Source organism: Numida meleagris, chromosome 1 (assembly GCF_002078875.1).
Source record: "Numida meleagris isolate 19003 breed g44 Domestic line chromosome 1, NumMel1.0, whole genome shotgun sequence".
In the NCBI taxonomy this organism is placed as follows: Eukaryota; Metazoa; Chordata; class Aves; order Galliformes; family Numididae; genus Numida; species Numida meleagris.
Genome location: NC_034409.1, coordinates 87497812 through 87514876, shown reverse-complemented (window position 1 = coordinate 87514876; position 17065 = coordinate 87497812). Strand labels below are relative to the sequence as shown.

General features: G+C 40.8%; 1 protein-coding gene across 1 annotated transcript in view; it reads left to right on the top strand.

The window, feature by feature from the left end:
• PROS1 (protein S (alpha)) overlaps window positions 1–2681 on the top strand; it is a 32100-nt gene extending 29419 nt beyond the window's left edge. The window contains exon 15 of the mRNA XM_021401475.1: window positions 358–2681. Coding sequence (XP_021257150.1) covers window positions 358–503 — 146 coding nt within the window. The 3' untranslated portion in view covers window positions 504–2681. The remainder of the gene's footprint in view (window positions 1–357) is intronic.

Sequence of the window (17065 nt, the reverse complement as noted above, 5' to 3'; positions counted from 1 at the left end):
GTTTGTAGGTCAGGAGAAGAACAGTGGACTCCACATAACACAGTACTAGTTTATTGGAGTTAAGTGTTTCTCATAGCAGCATTTCCTCTATTATGTATAATTTTCTGGTTTCTGGTTGGGAGAACACTTAAAATGCATATTTCAAATTATATCAACCCTTCTCAGCTTTGCTGACTTTATCTCAAAGAATCTTAAACAGAAGGGAGAAGAACTTAAATGTTTCCTGCCAAATTGCTGTTTTCTCCTATGGATGACTAATGGAGGCGGAATGGAGTGTTCCCCATGATTTTGCTAATCTGAAGAATACATAAGACACTGCATGCCTTGGCCTAATAAATTGAATGTGTTTCTGTGCAGATGTTCCTCTGGGTGCTACGTTAGTAACTGCTTACTATAACGGCTGCATGGAGGTGAAGGTCAACAGCAGACAGCTGGATCTGGATGAAGCCATTTTGAAACACAATTCCATCAGATCTCACTCGTGCCCACTGATTATGGAGTAACCATTAAATTCTTAACTTAACTTTTTTCCTTTCAGATATAATTCGCATAATTAGCCTCATGTCATAATGAAGCCTGTACTATTTTATTCAAGATGTGCCAGGAAAACAATCAACAGCATGTTTTTCCTCCCGTTTACATAGAACGTGGATGAAAAAGTCCCCTCTCTTTTCAGCTCTAAAGAGACAATCAAGATCAAAATTCTGCACTATGTTTTTTCTTAATTCATAGAAGTGATAAATCTTAAAGCTAGATTTATCTTCCATGCTCAGACTATGCCCTTGACATATTTAGTTCAGAAAGAGAAATTTTACATCTTATTTTTCATATATCACCACGATGTTACAAGTTGCAAATGTTAACAGAGTATTTGAATGTAGACACAATCATTCTCTTTAAACTTTTCCAAACATAACATACAAAGAGAAATCTCTACAGGTTTTGTAGTACATGCCCTCAGTAAAAGAGAAAATGCCCTGGAATCCAGAGCCCAAGCTGTCTGTGGGTATGTTTACATATTTGTACCAATGTTGGTAAAGCAACTTCCAAACTAATTTTTTTTTTCTTTTTTACTTAATTCATCTTTGCAATGTAGCTCATTATACTGTACCAACTTTAATTCTTCTATTTTAGGAACCCAGCTTTAGACTGTTCTAGATTAGATCAGGTAATTTACTTCTAAAGTGGAATAAAATACAGGCAAGGTAATCTTAGAAAACAGAAAACTGCATGAAAGAAGGAGCTCTGGTCTTCATCATAGGAAATTCCAGTCTGCTATCCCAAGTAAAACTGAGAACTTGGGGCAAACTGTTATTCAATTTATGACAAATTTGGCATTTCTCAGTATGAGTACCCTCTATGGTCAATCATAAATTCCCTTAACTTTTGTCAGCCTTGCATTCACAGAGCCCCTAGAAGAGATTTATTTGCAAGCCCCAATACAGTTGTTTCTGACCTACTTGAAAGTCTAGATTTTACTAGTAATATCAGAATGTAAAGCCATATTCTGCTCAGCCAAGTTTAACAGAACAGGTAATTAGAAGAGTATTGTTTTCCTCATGTTCTAATTTCAAGTGTTTCTAGTATTTCTTTCACATTCTTAGAGTTCTTTCTGCTTCCAACCTCATTTTCACACAACCAGAAGCCTCTCTGTGCAGCTCACGTATGGTTTTGTTAAACCCAGAACAAATAAATTGCAAGAGAATTGCTGTAAGCAATGAATACATACTCCCATCCATCATCAGGAGGGACATTTATCTGTCAGAATTTTAGACCCAGGGTTTGCTTTCTTTGCTCAAGACAGTGAAGTAGAAATGTATGTACAGAAGGATGGATTGTGACAATATTCATTTTGAGGACTGTCTTTCTCCAGAGATGCTCCCAGTGACATTAGTGAGGTTTCTTTCACAGTTGAGTACTAACATTAGTGCATCAGTACTGCAGAATCTGAGCCCATCTTTCAACATTATTGCTTTGTCTGAGGTTATTGTTCACTTTGCTTCCCACTTGTGCCCTCCGATACAACAAAGTATTATTCTGACTTTCACACCAGCCTGCCTCAGAGTGGTCTCTGAGTCTGTCCAGCACTGATCTGTATGCAGTTGCTTATCAGCAAGAATTCCATACAGCTGACACCCAGGGGCTAATTGCCACTGAAATACAGGTTCAATTTTCTAGGAATGCATGCAAAAAAAGCTCTTTCATTTCTCCAGATTTCATGAGAGGGAAATCACTGCAGAAAAGCACCCCCTGCCTTGCTCTCTTCCCATCCCAAGAAACATGTGCTTCATTTGGGCCCAGTAACTACTGAAATACGCATTGAAATAACCATTGAGTTCTGGAAAGCTCTTGGCCAGTCTCTGCCTTGTACAAGCAGAGGAACAGAGGGGAAACACAGTCAAGCGTCAGCAGTACTACGGACACTTATGTCAGCCTGTGTGAACAGCAGGAGGAAAGGTTGGTGCTTTTTTCTGATTAAGCGTAAAAATTGGTATAGACTTAAAATTAAAGAAAATGAAAGTCATGTTTTCCCACACAGACACCACTTCTTTTTGTTGTCATGCAGGAATATTTTAGGATACTGTAGTTGCAATGAAATTTCTGCATTTTTTTAATGTAAAAGTGCCTCCCTATTGTAAAAATTAAATAAAGCAGCATTTGCAAGTTTCTTCTCCTTTTAAGTTGTATTTGTCTATGTTTGTTCATTTTCACTGTGCAAGATTGGTTTTAGTGGTCAAATGGTTGACTTAAGAGATCGTGATAATCTTCAGCATCAAAGAGTTAGCTTAAATTAATAGGCTGTCCAAGTAGGATTCCATGTTCACTAGATAAATGTTTATTAATTGTTTAATATTGCCTGAAGAAATTAGGCTTGGCTTAGAAGACATGTGGAAGAAATTAGATCAATGACATTTATTGATCCCTATCTTTTCTCCTTTATCAAATGTATTTACTTATACTTTTAGGCATAATCATTTCAGCAAGGGCTGTTCAGTGTTTATATGAAACAGCTGGAACCTGCACCGAGTGTTACAAATCAGCATGTCCCACTTTCCTTGAAAATGAAATCTAGTCATGGAATTGGTTCTCATTTGTACCGGAGTGGCTTTCTGCATACGTGCCTGATCCAAGCAGAGCGTGCATGCTTTAATGCTGCATGTCTCCTGCAGGAGAAAACTGGCTGGCATGGGTGTGAACACCTTCACTGCTGATATCCAAAATTAGCTCTAGCGTTGTCAGCTTCAAAGGAAGAGCAGCCAAACTCCTTTTTAGACATTCCAGTCCTGTTTATCACTGAACAATGCATTGAAGGAGCCAACAACGAAGGATGTCAGTCCTTCAGTGTTATTAGTTGCATGTATACACTAAATATTTTGCTGCCTCAGCAACCTTACAATATCAAAACACCTGGATTTGGGGGCATTTTATCTGCCAAAAACAACAGCTATGTAATAAAATGTTAGATACAGGGAAAACCGTAGCAGCTAATACCAAAGGGATAAATAAGGCATCACTTAATAAATAAAAGAAGCACCAAGACACTCTAATTTTCTCCCACATTCTTTTCCTGACCACAGTCCTGTGGCTGCACTTCAGAGCTAGATGACCGTAGTTCCTGTCATTTTAGACAGCTCGTTACTTGCAAAAGCGCCAACAAGACAGAAGCACGGTGCGGAGTCACTGGAAATCAAAAGGAGCATCTACAGAAACTTCCATCGAAACTACCTACAAAATTTTAACAAGAATAGAGTTTACAGTTTATGCTTTTAAAACAATGCTTCCTATCCACCAAATGAGCATAGCCCATTGTTGCATTGGTTGTACACCTTCATTAGAATAAGTTGTACACCTATTAGTAGATAGATTTCAACAGGAATATGTGAATAAGCAGAGAAATCATCGGGTTGTTCTGAGTAAGGCAGCAGGGAGCTAGTATCTTTTTGGCTTTTTTAATGGACATTTGCATTGAATCAATCAGCCAGTTGAAAGTCTGCAGTTGTAGGCACTTCAGGAGTTAATTATATTGCTTCTTTTTATTTTTATTTTTTATTTTTTTCCCTTTTTATTAGTTTGTAGTATCTCAAGAAATGAAGAAAGTGGAAAAAAACCCACAAGTAACATGAAACTGGGATCCTGCAATGTAGGCTTACAGAGCCACAGATATTCCACCCTTCCCACGCTGTTTGTGAGGACCATAGGAAATGCAACAACACAAAGACAGAGAACTTCCCTCTCTCCATAAGCAGTTATGTGCACTTTGGGAAGAGCAGACTTACTGAAAAATACCTTTAAGTAAATACTGTTGGCAGAATTAATGCTTTCTACAGCAGCATTAACATAAAAGTATTCTACGTTGCTTTTGTTTCTGCCTCAGTTTCTAGATTTTTTGATGCTCCTTCCCCTGCCCAAAACAAAACAAGTCACCACCACAAAAGCAAAGAGCACAAGCTGTGTAATCCAACTGATGCTTTCACTTCCTTTTTTTCTCCCTTCGACTCTACATCTTTCCAAACACATAAACACTAGTAAAAAATAAATAAAAAATGCCGTGGTTAATCCCTCCCACAACAGCCAGTCTTACAAATGTATGTAATACATGTGAATTAGAAGAAAGACTTTAGCGTGCGCATGAATATCCATCATTAAAAGACAAACTGAAGACACAAAGCGCAAAACTCATCTGTGATACCAGACCTTCTATAGACCAAGCCTCTTATCCCTGTTTCCTCAAAAGAAAACTCAGTCCTTGAAGTAGTCCTAAAAACCTTGCTTTACTTGTTCAGGCCTCGACAGCTCCACACGAAACAATGCTTTTACTTCTTGCCAGTAGGAAATGGTATTTCCCTTCCCTCCTATTACCTGGTTATAAGAGAAGTAAAGGCCAGCTCAACAACACAGCACCCTGCTGTCACAAATAGCCATACAGTTAGCTTTTTTTTGAGATAGAGGGCCTAAATCAGCTGTAATCCTCTCTGTCTTGGCCAAGATTCCTCTACTGAAGGCCCGCCACAACACTGAGGGAAGCTCACCTAGCAGCAATACCACTGGGGTGGTGAAAGCCATCCCAAAGAATGAGATCAAAGCTTCTTGAACTTATCAGGGATTTTACACATGATATCAGAAGAGTTTACTAAAGGCAAGGTCTTTATTAACAGGATCCAAGAAGATCACTGTGAAACACATATGAAGTTATATATGATTTTTGCAAACTTGGAGTTCTATGGGAGACAGAAAACAAACATGACTTTGTTCATATAAAACAGAAAAAAATTCTGCTTACAATTCAGCAGTGTCTTACCTTTCCAGGAAAGGTTTTCCTTTCATCACATTCTGGTACAATTCCCATAGACCAAACCAAAAGCTTTCTCCTGAGCCAGCCTTCCTCTTTTCCAGCCTATCAGGGCCGTATGCTCATTCCCACCAACCAGCTGGCCACAGTCTCCTGCTAAGGCACTCAATTGAAAAGCAATCTTCCCTTTTAAACCTGGGCGGAAGCCAGCCTTTTGTTTAAAAAATTTCTTCTGTAGCAGAAGGTCATGTAGGTTTAACAAACCTGCTTGCCTGGAACAGGAAAACCCTATCACCTTGTAATTCATGTCTTCATATTAAAGCACCAGGCAGCAGAGGCATTAAGCAAGCTGCACAGACAATCTGAAGCCTGTATCTCAGTGAAGTTTTATACAAGGTTTCAGGGGTCTTTCTAGAGGATGCATAAGTAGTTTGCTGGCAGCCTCACAAAACCCTCATAGTGAAGTCATTACTCTGCGTTTGCCATTTTCCACAGATGTGAAGTGGAATGACATCAGGATCTGCCCCAAGCCATCCTTCACCCTTTGGGATTGGCCAAGAAAATGGACTCCTTGGGGTGCTCTGCCCTGAGCAGGAAATGGGACCAGCCCAGGTCAGGCCATCAGGAGTGATGCTTCCCCTGCAAAGTCTGCTCCTGTAAGCACTCAGCTTTGTAGTCGAAGATAAATGAACAGTTCCAGGAATGCTCCGCTTAAAAAAGGCTGTCCTGTTAAATAAATGGTGGGTGAGAACAACATTTTAAGTAAGAAGCGTGTGGTTATTGCTTGTCTTTTTAAAGCAAGATAAGCCTTGTGTTGTTACTTTCCAAACATTATTTGCAAGAGAAAGACCTTAAAGGAATAACCCGACAAGCATTAGAAATGCAAGCTGGATGTTTTTCAAAAGAGCACGCATGACATAATCATACTAATTTGGGGCAAGCTGCATTGCTGAGTTCTCCACATGTTACTGCAAAGCCTAACCATGGATTTAAATTATGTGGCCATTCTTATCATATTTTGTTCCTGCAGGAAACAGAATGTTTTTTTACTACTGTTTTAAGGTAGGCAACTGAAATGGTTACTCTCTCACCTGTGCACACTTTCAGCAACATTTCTTCAGAACTGACTTGGTGCTGTTATCAGGATACCAGGAGCCCCAGGTTCCCTCCCATTAATGACATTAGCAGTTGAGGCATTCGGCAGTCCCTTGCTCTGCTTTGGGTGTCAGTGACATCAGCAGCTGGTGCTGGTGAAGCAGGGCTGTGACCTATGATCTCAAGGGCTGAAAATGTAGTTTAGCTCATCCATAAGAAATTAAAAACCAGCTTTGCCAATATTTCTAGAGTCCTTTTACTGAAGCCTAAAGAAACTGCTGCTAACCAAGGATGAAATTGATATAACCAGGCTCACCTTGCAGCCTGCTGTAGGTCTTGACGTAAAAACCACCCTCCACCACCAAGAACTCCAGCCAGTGAAACTTTAAAAGCGGATGCTGCTTCTTTGGGGATATGAACAATGAATATTAAACAGACGCCTGAAGCATTTCATACCTTTTGTCCAGAGTCAATGTTTTTTTCCCCATTATGTGCACTGTTTTTCTGCTGCTAATGTCGTCTTTAACTCCCAAACGTGCAGAGAAGGAGCATGCAGGCAGATGGCAAAACCATACCTGAAGGAATGGTCTCCGAGGGCACAGAGGGACAGCAGGCACCCACCTGCCCCTCCGCTCCCTTAGTGCCTCTGAAAATCTGCCCTACGCCCATTAATGTACAGCCAGTGAACCTGAGCTAGACGTGATATCCCAGAGCAGAAATTTAAATTTCACGCTATTCTTTACCAGAATAAAATCAACTTCATGCTTGCAGTCAGAGGAGAAATACAATAGGTCGAAAGACTCTCCGACAAATAAAAATAACACATGCTTGTGACAGTACTGTGCTGGGACACCCATTTTAATCTGTTCCTGTTAAGTACGACATACATAGGGAATGAGAAAGGCATTCTCCAGCAATCCAGAAATCGAATGATTTCCCACGTCTGTTGTACATTCCACTACATAAATGCATAGCTTAATGTGTTTTTAAGTCCTAAGTGCTTAACATAAGTCCTGCTGGGCTTATGCAGCAATGCAAGTTTAACCTCCTGGTAGAAACTTTCTATCCAGATTTTAACTTCCTAGCAATGAAGAAAGCTGCAGTGACACTGATACCTTCTGCACATTCCACCTGCATTTACACACCACTGCCATGGTGAGAGTGTTTTGGTACCCCAGCACACTGCTGAAAGTCACTCCCACACCTGCTCCACAGAATCATAGAATCATAGAAGGGCTTGGGTTGGAAGGGACCACAAAGATCATCCAATTCCAACCCCCCTGCCTGCTAGATCAGGCTGCCCAAGGCCCCATCTAGTCTGGCCTTGAATACCCTCAGGGATGGGGCAACCACAACCTCTCTGGCAATCTCTTCCAGTGTCTCACCACACACTCAGTGAAAAACTAACATCTAATCTAAACCTCCTCCTTCAGTCAAAAATAACTTCCCCTTATCCTATCACTATCTACCATGTAAAAAGTTGATATCCTTTCTGTTCATGATCTCCCATTAAATATTGAAAGGCAATGAGGTCTCATTTGAATCTTCTCTTCTCCAGACTGAACAAGCCCAGCTCCCTCAACCTTTCTTCACAGGAGATGTGCTCCAGTCCTCTGATCATTGTCATGGCTCTCCTCTGGACCCTCTCCACAAGCTCCACTGGAGCCTGAAAACACAGTCTCTTGGTGTGGCCATGCCTGAGCCTTGGAGGAGAGCTAGTGGGCTGTCCTGCACTAGCAGGAAGGGATGCTGGCAGCTATGCGAAGCAAACAGAGAAGGAACAGATGGTACATGCCCAGTTGTTTGGGGCTCCTGTTCAGCTTCTGCTTCAAAGGCCTGCTGTCTGGAGGTACAGTTGGATGCTCAACTGCTGTGTTGCGCAGGGGGCAGAGGACATATTGTTCCTCCACCTACAGATGATATATTTACAATCCAGGAAGCCACACTATGTTACAGTAACCTATCTTACACTATACAAGCTGTTTTGTGCCCATACAGAGCATGGTACAAGCTCACATGCGCTGCTCCATAAGGGGGAAAGAAGGCCCAGGCCTCACTGCCTGGCTGCTGTCTCCACAGACATGTCAGTGCTTATGGGCTTATTTACAAACATCCTTACAGCAGTTCTCTGTGTTTGTGTTGTCATTATGGATCACTGCTCAAAAACCTCAAGGTTTTTCTGCTGGTCGCAGATTTCAGTAGAATTCAGTACTAAATTTGTTCTCCTGTCTTATAGGGCAGAAGTCAAACCTGCCTCCTGCAAACTTTTACCTTGCCTTTCTATTAGGAAATACTTTCTCCAAATACTACACTGAGGATATGTTCTCTATTCTATGTCACTCTTTTCCTAAGCGTTTGGTTTCCCATCCATCATGATCTGTGGACGTGCTGCTAGTCACTGAGTGTTGATGCTGAAGTTTGTCTTAGCACAAATGAAGCATTTTCAGGTCCCAGTGAACTTACACGTCAGATCTGCTTAGCTTAGCAATAAGGTAATGGCTGTGGTGGCTGCCAGCTCAGCAGCTTCACTTGGAGTATTGTAGGCATGCCATGGTCTCAGGCTCAGGCACCATCTGCACTGCAGCGCCTGCCTCTGGTACTTAGCTACCAATTCCCTGGCTGCTTCATAAACCAGGAAAGAATCTGGCTTGCTTTCTTACAACTGAGTTTTAATAGAAGTCTGTGAAACCCAAATATTTTGTGAGTTCCTGATTTATGATTTCAATTATTGAATTGGTAATTTGCAGACATATTTGGACTTTGTAGTACTACCAGAGATTCAATCGCTGTGTCAGTTGACCAAAACAGCACACACACTGTCCTAAGGGCTAGGAAAAGTTGAGGTTTTGGTTAAGAACTTGAGATTCCTCAAGCTCACAATCCCTTCGCTAGCCCACGGGCTTCCAGACTTCCTGTACTGCGTGGTCTTCAGGATTGGTCTTCAGGCAAACAGGACTCAGCCTATTACTTACTACCTGGACCTTCTTGGACCTTCCAGCTGTTTTGCTTCTATGCATTTCCTCAGTGTACTGTCCTCGTGTAGGTAAAGAGATGTGTTCTCCTCAGGAGAAGCAGAGAGATCGTTTTTAGATCAAAGGCTTCCTAAGCCCCTGCATTTCTGGGATGTAAACATGGAACTGGTTTCATCCTGGTCTCTAACTGCTCCTCCACTGTGGCCAGGCCCTTGCACCACTCTCATAGGAGACTCTACTTCTTTCTCTGCATTTCTGAAACCTCCTCCTTTCTCGACCACTCATTCCATTTTTCTCAATTCCAGACTCTTCCAGTCTCCTCGTCCCTCTGGATGATGAAATGCATGCCTGTGCCTCAATTTCTGCTTCTTGTCCCGTGTTTCCCTGCTTCCGTTGTTTATCACAAAGCGGGACTCAAAATGTTTCAGTATTAACACACCAGATGATGTAGCTTGGCCAGCTATGCTTGCATTTGTGTAGAGCTTGATCCCCTGCCATTCTCCTGCACACTCTATGATCTGACACAGGGGTGACCAACCTTTTGTCTTGCCTGGGCCACATTGAGTGAAGAGGAATTGTCTTGGGCCACAAATCAAATAGACCATGCCTGGTCTAAAATAAGGACATGGCTTGGTCCTAGGGTTGTTCTGAGAAAACACATTATACTGCAGTGTAGTTAGAAGGGAGAGGTGTTGGCTTTTATGGAGATCCTGAATTCTGAGCATACTCTGAGTAGCAACAGTGCAGGCAGACTTCTATTGAGCCCTCTGAGATGAGACAACCAGCAGCTGTTGAATTCAAGCCTCTGTACCTGCAATCAAATCATGCTTCCAACTAGTTCATATGCAGAGACTCTGTGGTGACTTCATGGACATTAGGATGTACTTTCAGGTTCTGTGTCACACACATTGGGAAACTCTATTGCTTTGCTCAGTGATTGAGCCCTTGCTTCAGAAAACACAAGCCTTACCTTGACCCTCCCAATACCCTACTGGCCAAAGGAACCCTAATGTCAACCCTGATGTTAGATGGGTTCCTGCAAAGCTCTGCAGGGGAGAAGCATGCTCCTGCTGTTGCCCCTTGGAGCCTGACTCCATGTGTACTGCTGGTTCCAGCGCTGGCCTTCAACAAAGAGAGGGAGAAAGCCAGCAGCACGGACCCCTTACTGGGAGCAATGCGGAGGTGGTTTGGCTGGCCATGCAAGTCGTGTTGTTGCTACAGTTATTAACTATCTTATTATCTGCTTTGATAGACTGTCACTGTGCCTGCCCTCTGCTTCTCCTACCTGCTGAGGGCAGAGGAGAAGAATTAAGCTAAATATTCTGGTCCTTACAGGAAATACACATTTGAAGTTGATGGTCTTAAGGGGGTGCCGACCAGCTGCTTGTTTATTATTTCTCAGGAAATCTTTGTCTTGTTTCCAATACAACAATTTCTGTTATAGGTTTGCTAAATTTCCCTATGAACAGGGCGCTGTTTTTCATTTGTGCTCTCTGTTTCCTGGCCAAACCTTGCATTACAGCCAGAGGAAGCTTGCAAGAATGTAGCAGCGTGTTGGGCTGGAAAATAAACATTCTAGGGAGATTGCGAGTATTTCCAAAACAAGCAATACACCCTCAGCAGGGTCAGAAATAAAGTTCAAGTGAAGAGGAGCACAAACACATAATGGCCTGAGACAGCACAAACAAGATTCCCTGCATGAAGCACTCTGCACTGTGGGGCAGGGGAGCCCCTGCTTACAGCGTGGCAAAAGGTGATGGCCCAGGTTAAGATGTGCAGCCTGCCATGTAACACTTCTGTCCACATACACCAGCAGCAATGACTGCTATTTAACAGCTCTGCCTTTGCCTTGTTGGTCAAATGTATTTAATTAGAATGCTAAGAACAATCAGAAACAGATGATAACTGTGGCTGTGCTGTCAGCTGAGCACAATCAGATTTTTAAAGACAAAACTCGCACCACTGCCACCTGGGGAGTTTCTACCTTTGTCGTTTAAGGACAAAAATCCCTTTGTGTCAAACTACATTATCTTGAGTGACCTATTGCCAGTTTCTCATCCAATGCTTTTTGACATGGTGTGATACACCAGTCCTTAAAGAAGTGTTCAAACACATCATGTTTGCATAAGTTGTTAAAACCTACACAGTTATCAGAGAGCACAAGGGCTAGCTAGGTTTATATGAGATATTTGAGGAAGCTGTGGGTGCCCCATCCCTGCAAGCACTCAAGGCCAGGTTGGATGGACCCCGGGCAGCCACAGCTGGTGGGGGCAGCCTTGCCCATGGCAGGGAGTTAGAACGACCTTTAAGGCTCCTTCCGACCCAAATCGTTCTGTAATTCCACGGTTCAATGATCAGCCTGGCAACATCAATTTGGAATTTGATGGTCTCTCAAGATGCTTCTTTGGACCTGCCTTACATTTTTTCCTGGAGATCAGCCACCCATCCACTTGCTGTTCCATATATCAGGCTTGCAGAAATAAACTAACTTTCTTAAGGTTGTGACAGATCTGCCACAGAGGAAGTGCATTGGAATGCACTGCTATCGATGAAAAACCTCCTTGATGCCCCTCCAAAATTTTTGTTTTGCATCAGAAATAGAATCCAGAAACGTGAAAGATTACAGAGAAGTGGGAACTGCGTGAAATTCAGTTTTGGAGGAAATACCATGCTGCGTTTAAAAGGCATTCTACTTCCAGAAGGTTTGAAACCTTGCAGGGTACAGCAGCAGCTTTGTGTGCCTCCAGGAGCCGAGCAGGGCTCGGAATGCTGCAGGCAACGGCCTGGAGCCGCGCAGCGGCGCTGCCCGACCGCGGGAGCGGAGCCGGGGCCGCGCCTGCGCTGGCGGGGGGAGGGAATGTGTCTTTTTGGTTTTCTTTCCTTTTTCTTTTCTTTTTTTTTTTTTTTCTTCTTCTTCTTTTTTTTTTCTCTCTTCATTTTTATTTATTACTACTATTAGTATTTTTTTTTTTATGGGATTACAAGATTTCTCCCCAGAACAGTAAAAGGCAGACATCTAGTTTGGCTTGCCCATTTGAAATAGCATTTTTGAAGATTTTGTGGACTGGCATCTAAAGTGATGGGAGTAAATTCACTATTATCTTTGAGTTAAAGGGAATTAAGAAAGGTCAATCTCAGAATCTTGACAATTAAAAATTAGACATAAAATCAGAAAAAAAGAGCATCCTACAAAGAGCAAATAAGGATAAAAGCAAGGAATATCGTTAGTCTGGGTAGGTATGGTTTTCATAAATGAAAAATGAGTATCTGAAGTGTACTGGACAGAAACAACTTTTTTATATACATTCATTTTATTTTTTTTGAACTGAGACAAAATATTTCATAAAAAACATCAGTAATATACTCTGACGATAACCTCAGGTAAGCACAGGATCCCCTCTGGTTGTATTTTCAAGTATCTGTCAATGTTCTGATCATTGCTGAAGGCTTTTCAGGCAATTCTAGTACCCATAGCACCCAGATTAAGGTTTTGTATCTGACTGTAAAGGAAACTGAAAGCAGTTGTTCACATTATTAGAAAGGACATGACCACTTATCTGACCTCTATGGATATGCTCTAAAGAAGTATATGGAGTTACACGTCTCCATATAATACTCATCATAATGAGCACACAAATACAAAGTGTGAAATATGTCAACAAAAACGAACAAAAAAACCCAAACTTACAATCAACCAACCAATCAGAAGAGAAATTATATAAGGTGTGTTAGGGGATTATAAGTAAATGCCTGAGATCCTGTTATATACCACTGGATTCCCATTCACCATTTCTTATAGAGGTTTCCTATACGTTCGGATAGCTCTGCCAAAGCTTGAGCACTGAAGACAGTACCCCATACCGGAAAACTACAGTGAGACTCAGGCATTGCAAATAAAACCAAATCTGAACGGAGAAAGTCGTAAGTCAATGTATAAATATCAAGACCCTCCCATGTAGACAACATGCGATGGAATGAAAAGTGCACATCTGCTTTATATCAACAGGCATCTTTGGCAACATCTTCACATTCAAAATGCTTCTAAAGCCACAGCCCAGTACCGCACAGATAAAAAGAATTTTATTGCACAGTAGTCAAAGCTTTGACTGGGCTATTATTGAATGAGGCTCTACCAACATAGATCTTAGCGAATTACAGGTCAGAGGATAGTTTGTGTAGAGTCTATTTGTATCACTGATTATAAAAAAAAGAAGGCAAAAAGGGCCACATTCAATTATATTCTATGCAGAAGCCTCTTAGGAGACACAAGATAGGCAGAAAAGTGTCTTTTTCCTCAATTATGCTTTGGTCCCCCATGCTGATGGTAGATTTTGAACCGAGGAATGGAAGAGGACTTGAAGAAAGGAAGAGATGATGTGCACAGATCTACACATTTTTTGTTGCTTTCCAGAGCTCCAGAGGGAGCAAGAGAAATGGGATATGAACTGGCTGCTCTGGTTTGTGCTGGTGATCAGGCAGGGACCAGGTGGCCGTCGTACGTCTTAACCAAAAATATCACTTACAATAAACTTTATCCTTATTTTTCCCTTGAGTACCAGGGATGGGGAACAGAGCTGAGGCCTGTCTCTCAAATCAGCCAGACCAGTCCTACAGGGAAGTGGGAACACCAGCTTTTCTCCCAGACATATGAACCACCAAATGTCTCACAGTCCCCATTCGATTTTTAGGTAGTATTACTTCCTCCCTTCCACTCTTTATCCCAACTGTACAGTGCATGAGAGTGATTTAGACTGAGGGTCTGGTAAGGCTTTAAACTAGAATAGAAGGCAGTTTCCTGTCAAAAGCCAAGCAATGATAAAAAACAGTATTACTTTTAAATTGAATTTGGAACAATTACATAGGAATAATTGTTTTGCTGTAAAAAACTAGACACAATACTGGCTTACTCAGAAAAAGAACAAGCCAGCTTTTGAGTATTTTTTATTCATCCTTTGCTGTTTGGAAGTAGATGGCTATAAGTATCTTTTAACTTAACCAAATTATTGAGAACTGTTTTATTAGTTTATCTTCTGTAAGAGTCTTGCCTCCCACATGACCTCAGGTTGAGGGCTTACCACAGGTTGAAAGTAAACTGCCTTGAAGTGTACAGGAGACAGAACTGTGCCACAGCATGCAATTATATGTTAAAAAGAATGAAAAACGTTTAAATCCAATGGCATCTAAGTAATCACTCAGAATATTTTCAAAGAACTTCAGAAAAAGTTCTTATGTGCTAAATGAATATACATTCAGTATCGTAGTAAGAGTCAGTCAGTAAATTACCTCCCAGATTTCATTATTTGCCTCATTTAAATTACCCATACAAAAGAAATGGGCCTCAAACTTGACCTCTTTTGCTCTCTGATAAGCTTAAGTTTGTTTCTTTTTGTTGCCTTGTTTTTTCTATAATAAGGGAGGATTATAGAACTATGGAATTCATCTGCAAATCTGTACTTTCCTGATTGTCTCACAGATTTTCCTAAAAGCAGCATCACATACAGATTGTCATACACCCCTAAAAAAGGCTGTCTTAAGTGCAGAGATACAAGAAGAGTTGACTATTCTTTGAGACCTAGTGCTTTTGTGCAAGTTGCACATTTCCACTGTAGTCCATGTCCCTTTGATTAATTCTCATCTCCTTTACTATCAAACCACTTAACAGAACAGAATCGTAAAAAGGTTTGGGTTGGAAGTGACCTTAAAGAATATCTAGCTCCTCATGGCAGGCCTCAACAAAGTGCAGCTCCAACAGGGAAACTTCCTCGAGCCTCTCCATAATGAACATCTGTGCCTGTAATACTTGTGATCGGTTTTACTAAAGACCTATATTTCTGAAGTGGTCTTTTTGCATTCCAGTAATATACTGGCTTCATTGATTTGCTGGCAAACTTCCTGTTTCTGATGTACTTGAAAAAAGTTTTTATTATCACACATCACGTCTTACACCCTTGCACCTCAGAATCTTTTTTGGCCAGTTTTATTATGGCTTCAAATATAAGCTTGCCAGAAGCTTTATTATCTTTTCTATGTTCTTCATTTGGATTTCCACTTATAGAACAATGTCTTTTTACTTCTAATGACCTCCTTAGCTTGCTTTCAGCCATATAGGCTTCCCTTCTTATCCACAGCTTTTTTAGACTTAGGGAGTAATGGAACAGATTCCAAATACTCTCTCTGAAAATGAGAAAAAAATAATACCTAACTTCTTGAAAAATTCTGTATTTTTTAAAAATTAATTTTGAAACTGAAAAGCTTGTCTACCCTCTAGTAGAAAACTAAGGCTCAGAGTAACTTTTCCCATCTTATCTAGATCCTCCCTAAAGTCATTATAGTTTTCCAGAGTGTATTTCAAAGCATCTGAAAAGATTATGGAGAATAACTTTCATATGGGGAACCCTGGAGGCAGAAATATTTAGGTATGAGGTTAAGTTCTTCAACATGCAAAGCATCTACATGCAGGTTGAAAAGGTTTAATCAGATCTGATTAATTGATATAGTTCAAAGAATTTAACATGACCATGTACCACAGTACTTAGGAAAAAAATACTGCAAAATTGATCATGCAAGAAGCTCCAAAGTGAATAATTCTCAAAGTATGTTCATGGAGCTGGCAAAGACCATGCCATTAAAACAGTGGCTGAAAGGGAATGTGTGATTCAGTAAATCATTCAAGCATTAAGCTTTCATCTTTGGAGCCCTGGTTTATACCCGACTGAAACGTTAATTATAAATGTCTGGGGTATGCATTCTTCACTTAATTAATCTCCACACTTACATGAATTGTGAATCCAGACCATAATCAAAGGCTTCTCTGGCACAGAAGACCTCTACTAACAGGAAGAGAAGGAAAGCCATTCTGGTTCCAGACACAATGGAAAGAAAACACATACATTATGCATCAGAGATGTTAAAAGATTAAGTTTTTCAGTCAGCAATGACCTTCTAAATCTGAGTATCCTGATCTAAGCAGGGATCCTCAAAATTACTGGACAGTGTGACTTTCCATTGAAGAATGCCTTGCAAGACTTTGCATGCGTCTATCCTGCAGGCCTTTCTTAGTAGGCTACATGAACTCATGCAGATTCATATGGTGGTTAGACCTGCGTTGTTACAAATCTAGCCAGTTTAAAGCTCACATGGATATCCACATGATTGTCCTATGAGTGTAGTTAGACCTGATGGTGTCCTTCATGGTGCAGTGGTATTAAGTTTCTGATTCAAACACTGTATTCCACTGAAGCTTTACTGATGAGAAGGAAACTGGAAGCGCTAAGAGAGATAATCTGAGGGTGAAAGAGATCAGAGACACAGGGAGAGTGAGGCAGCAAAAAAGAGAAATACATTTTGGAGAGAAAAATATGAAAAGCAACAGACATATCAAAAGCAATTACTTTGACTTAAATACTTCAAAACCTGAATTTTTCTCATAAAGCACATTAAAAGGAGAAACTCTAGCAAGCACGTTTGTTTCACTGCACTACACAAAGCACTTACTAATTAAAAATAAGTACATCAAGGCTTAGATTTCTATGCACATCCCAGTCATGTTACCTCTGTAACTCAATTTGTAAAGATTTTTGATGTCTCCTAGTGATGAGTTCATATAGAATAAAGCATCACTGGATTAAAAAAAAAAAGACAAAAAGCTTTTTGACTCACTATTGTATTGTTGTTCTCAACCAACTGCAGCATGAACATTCTTCATATG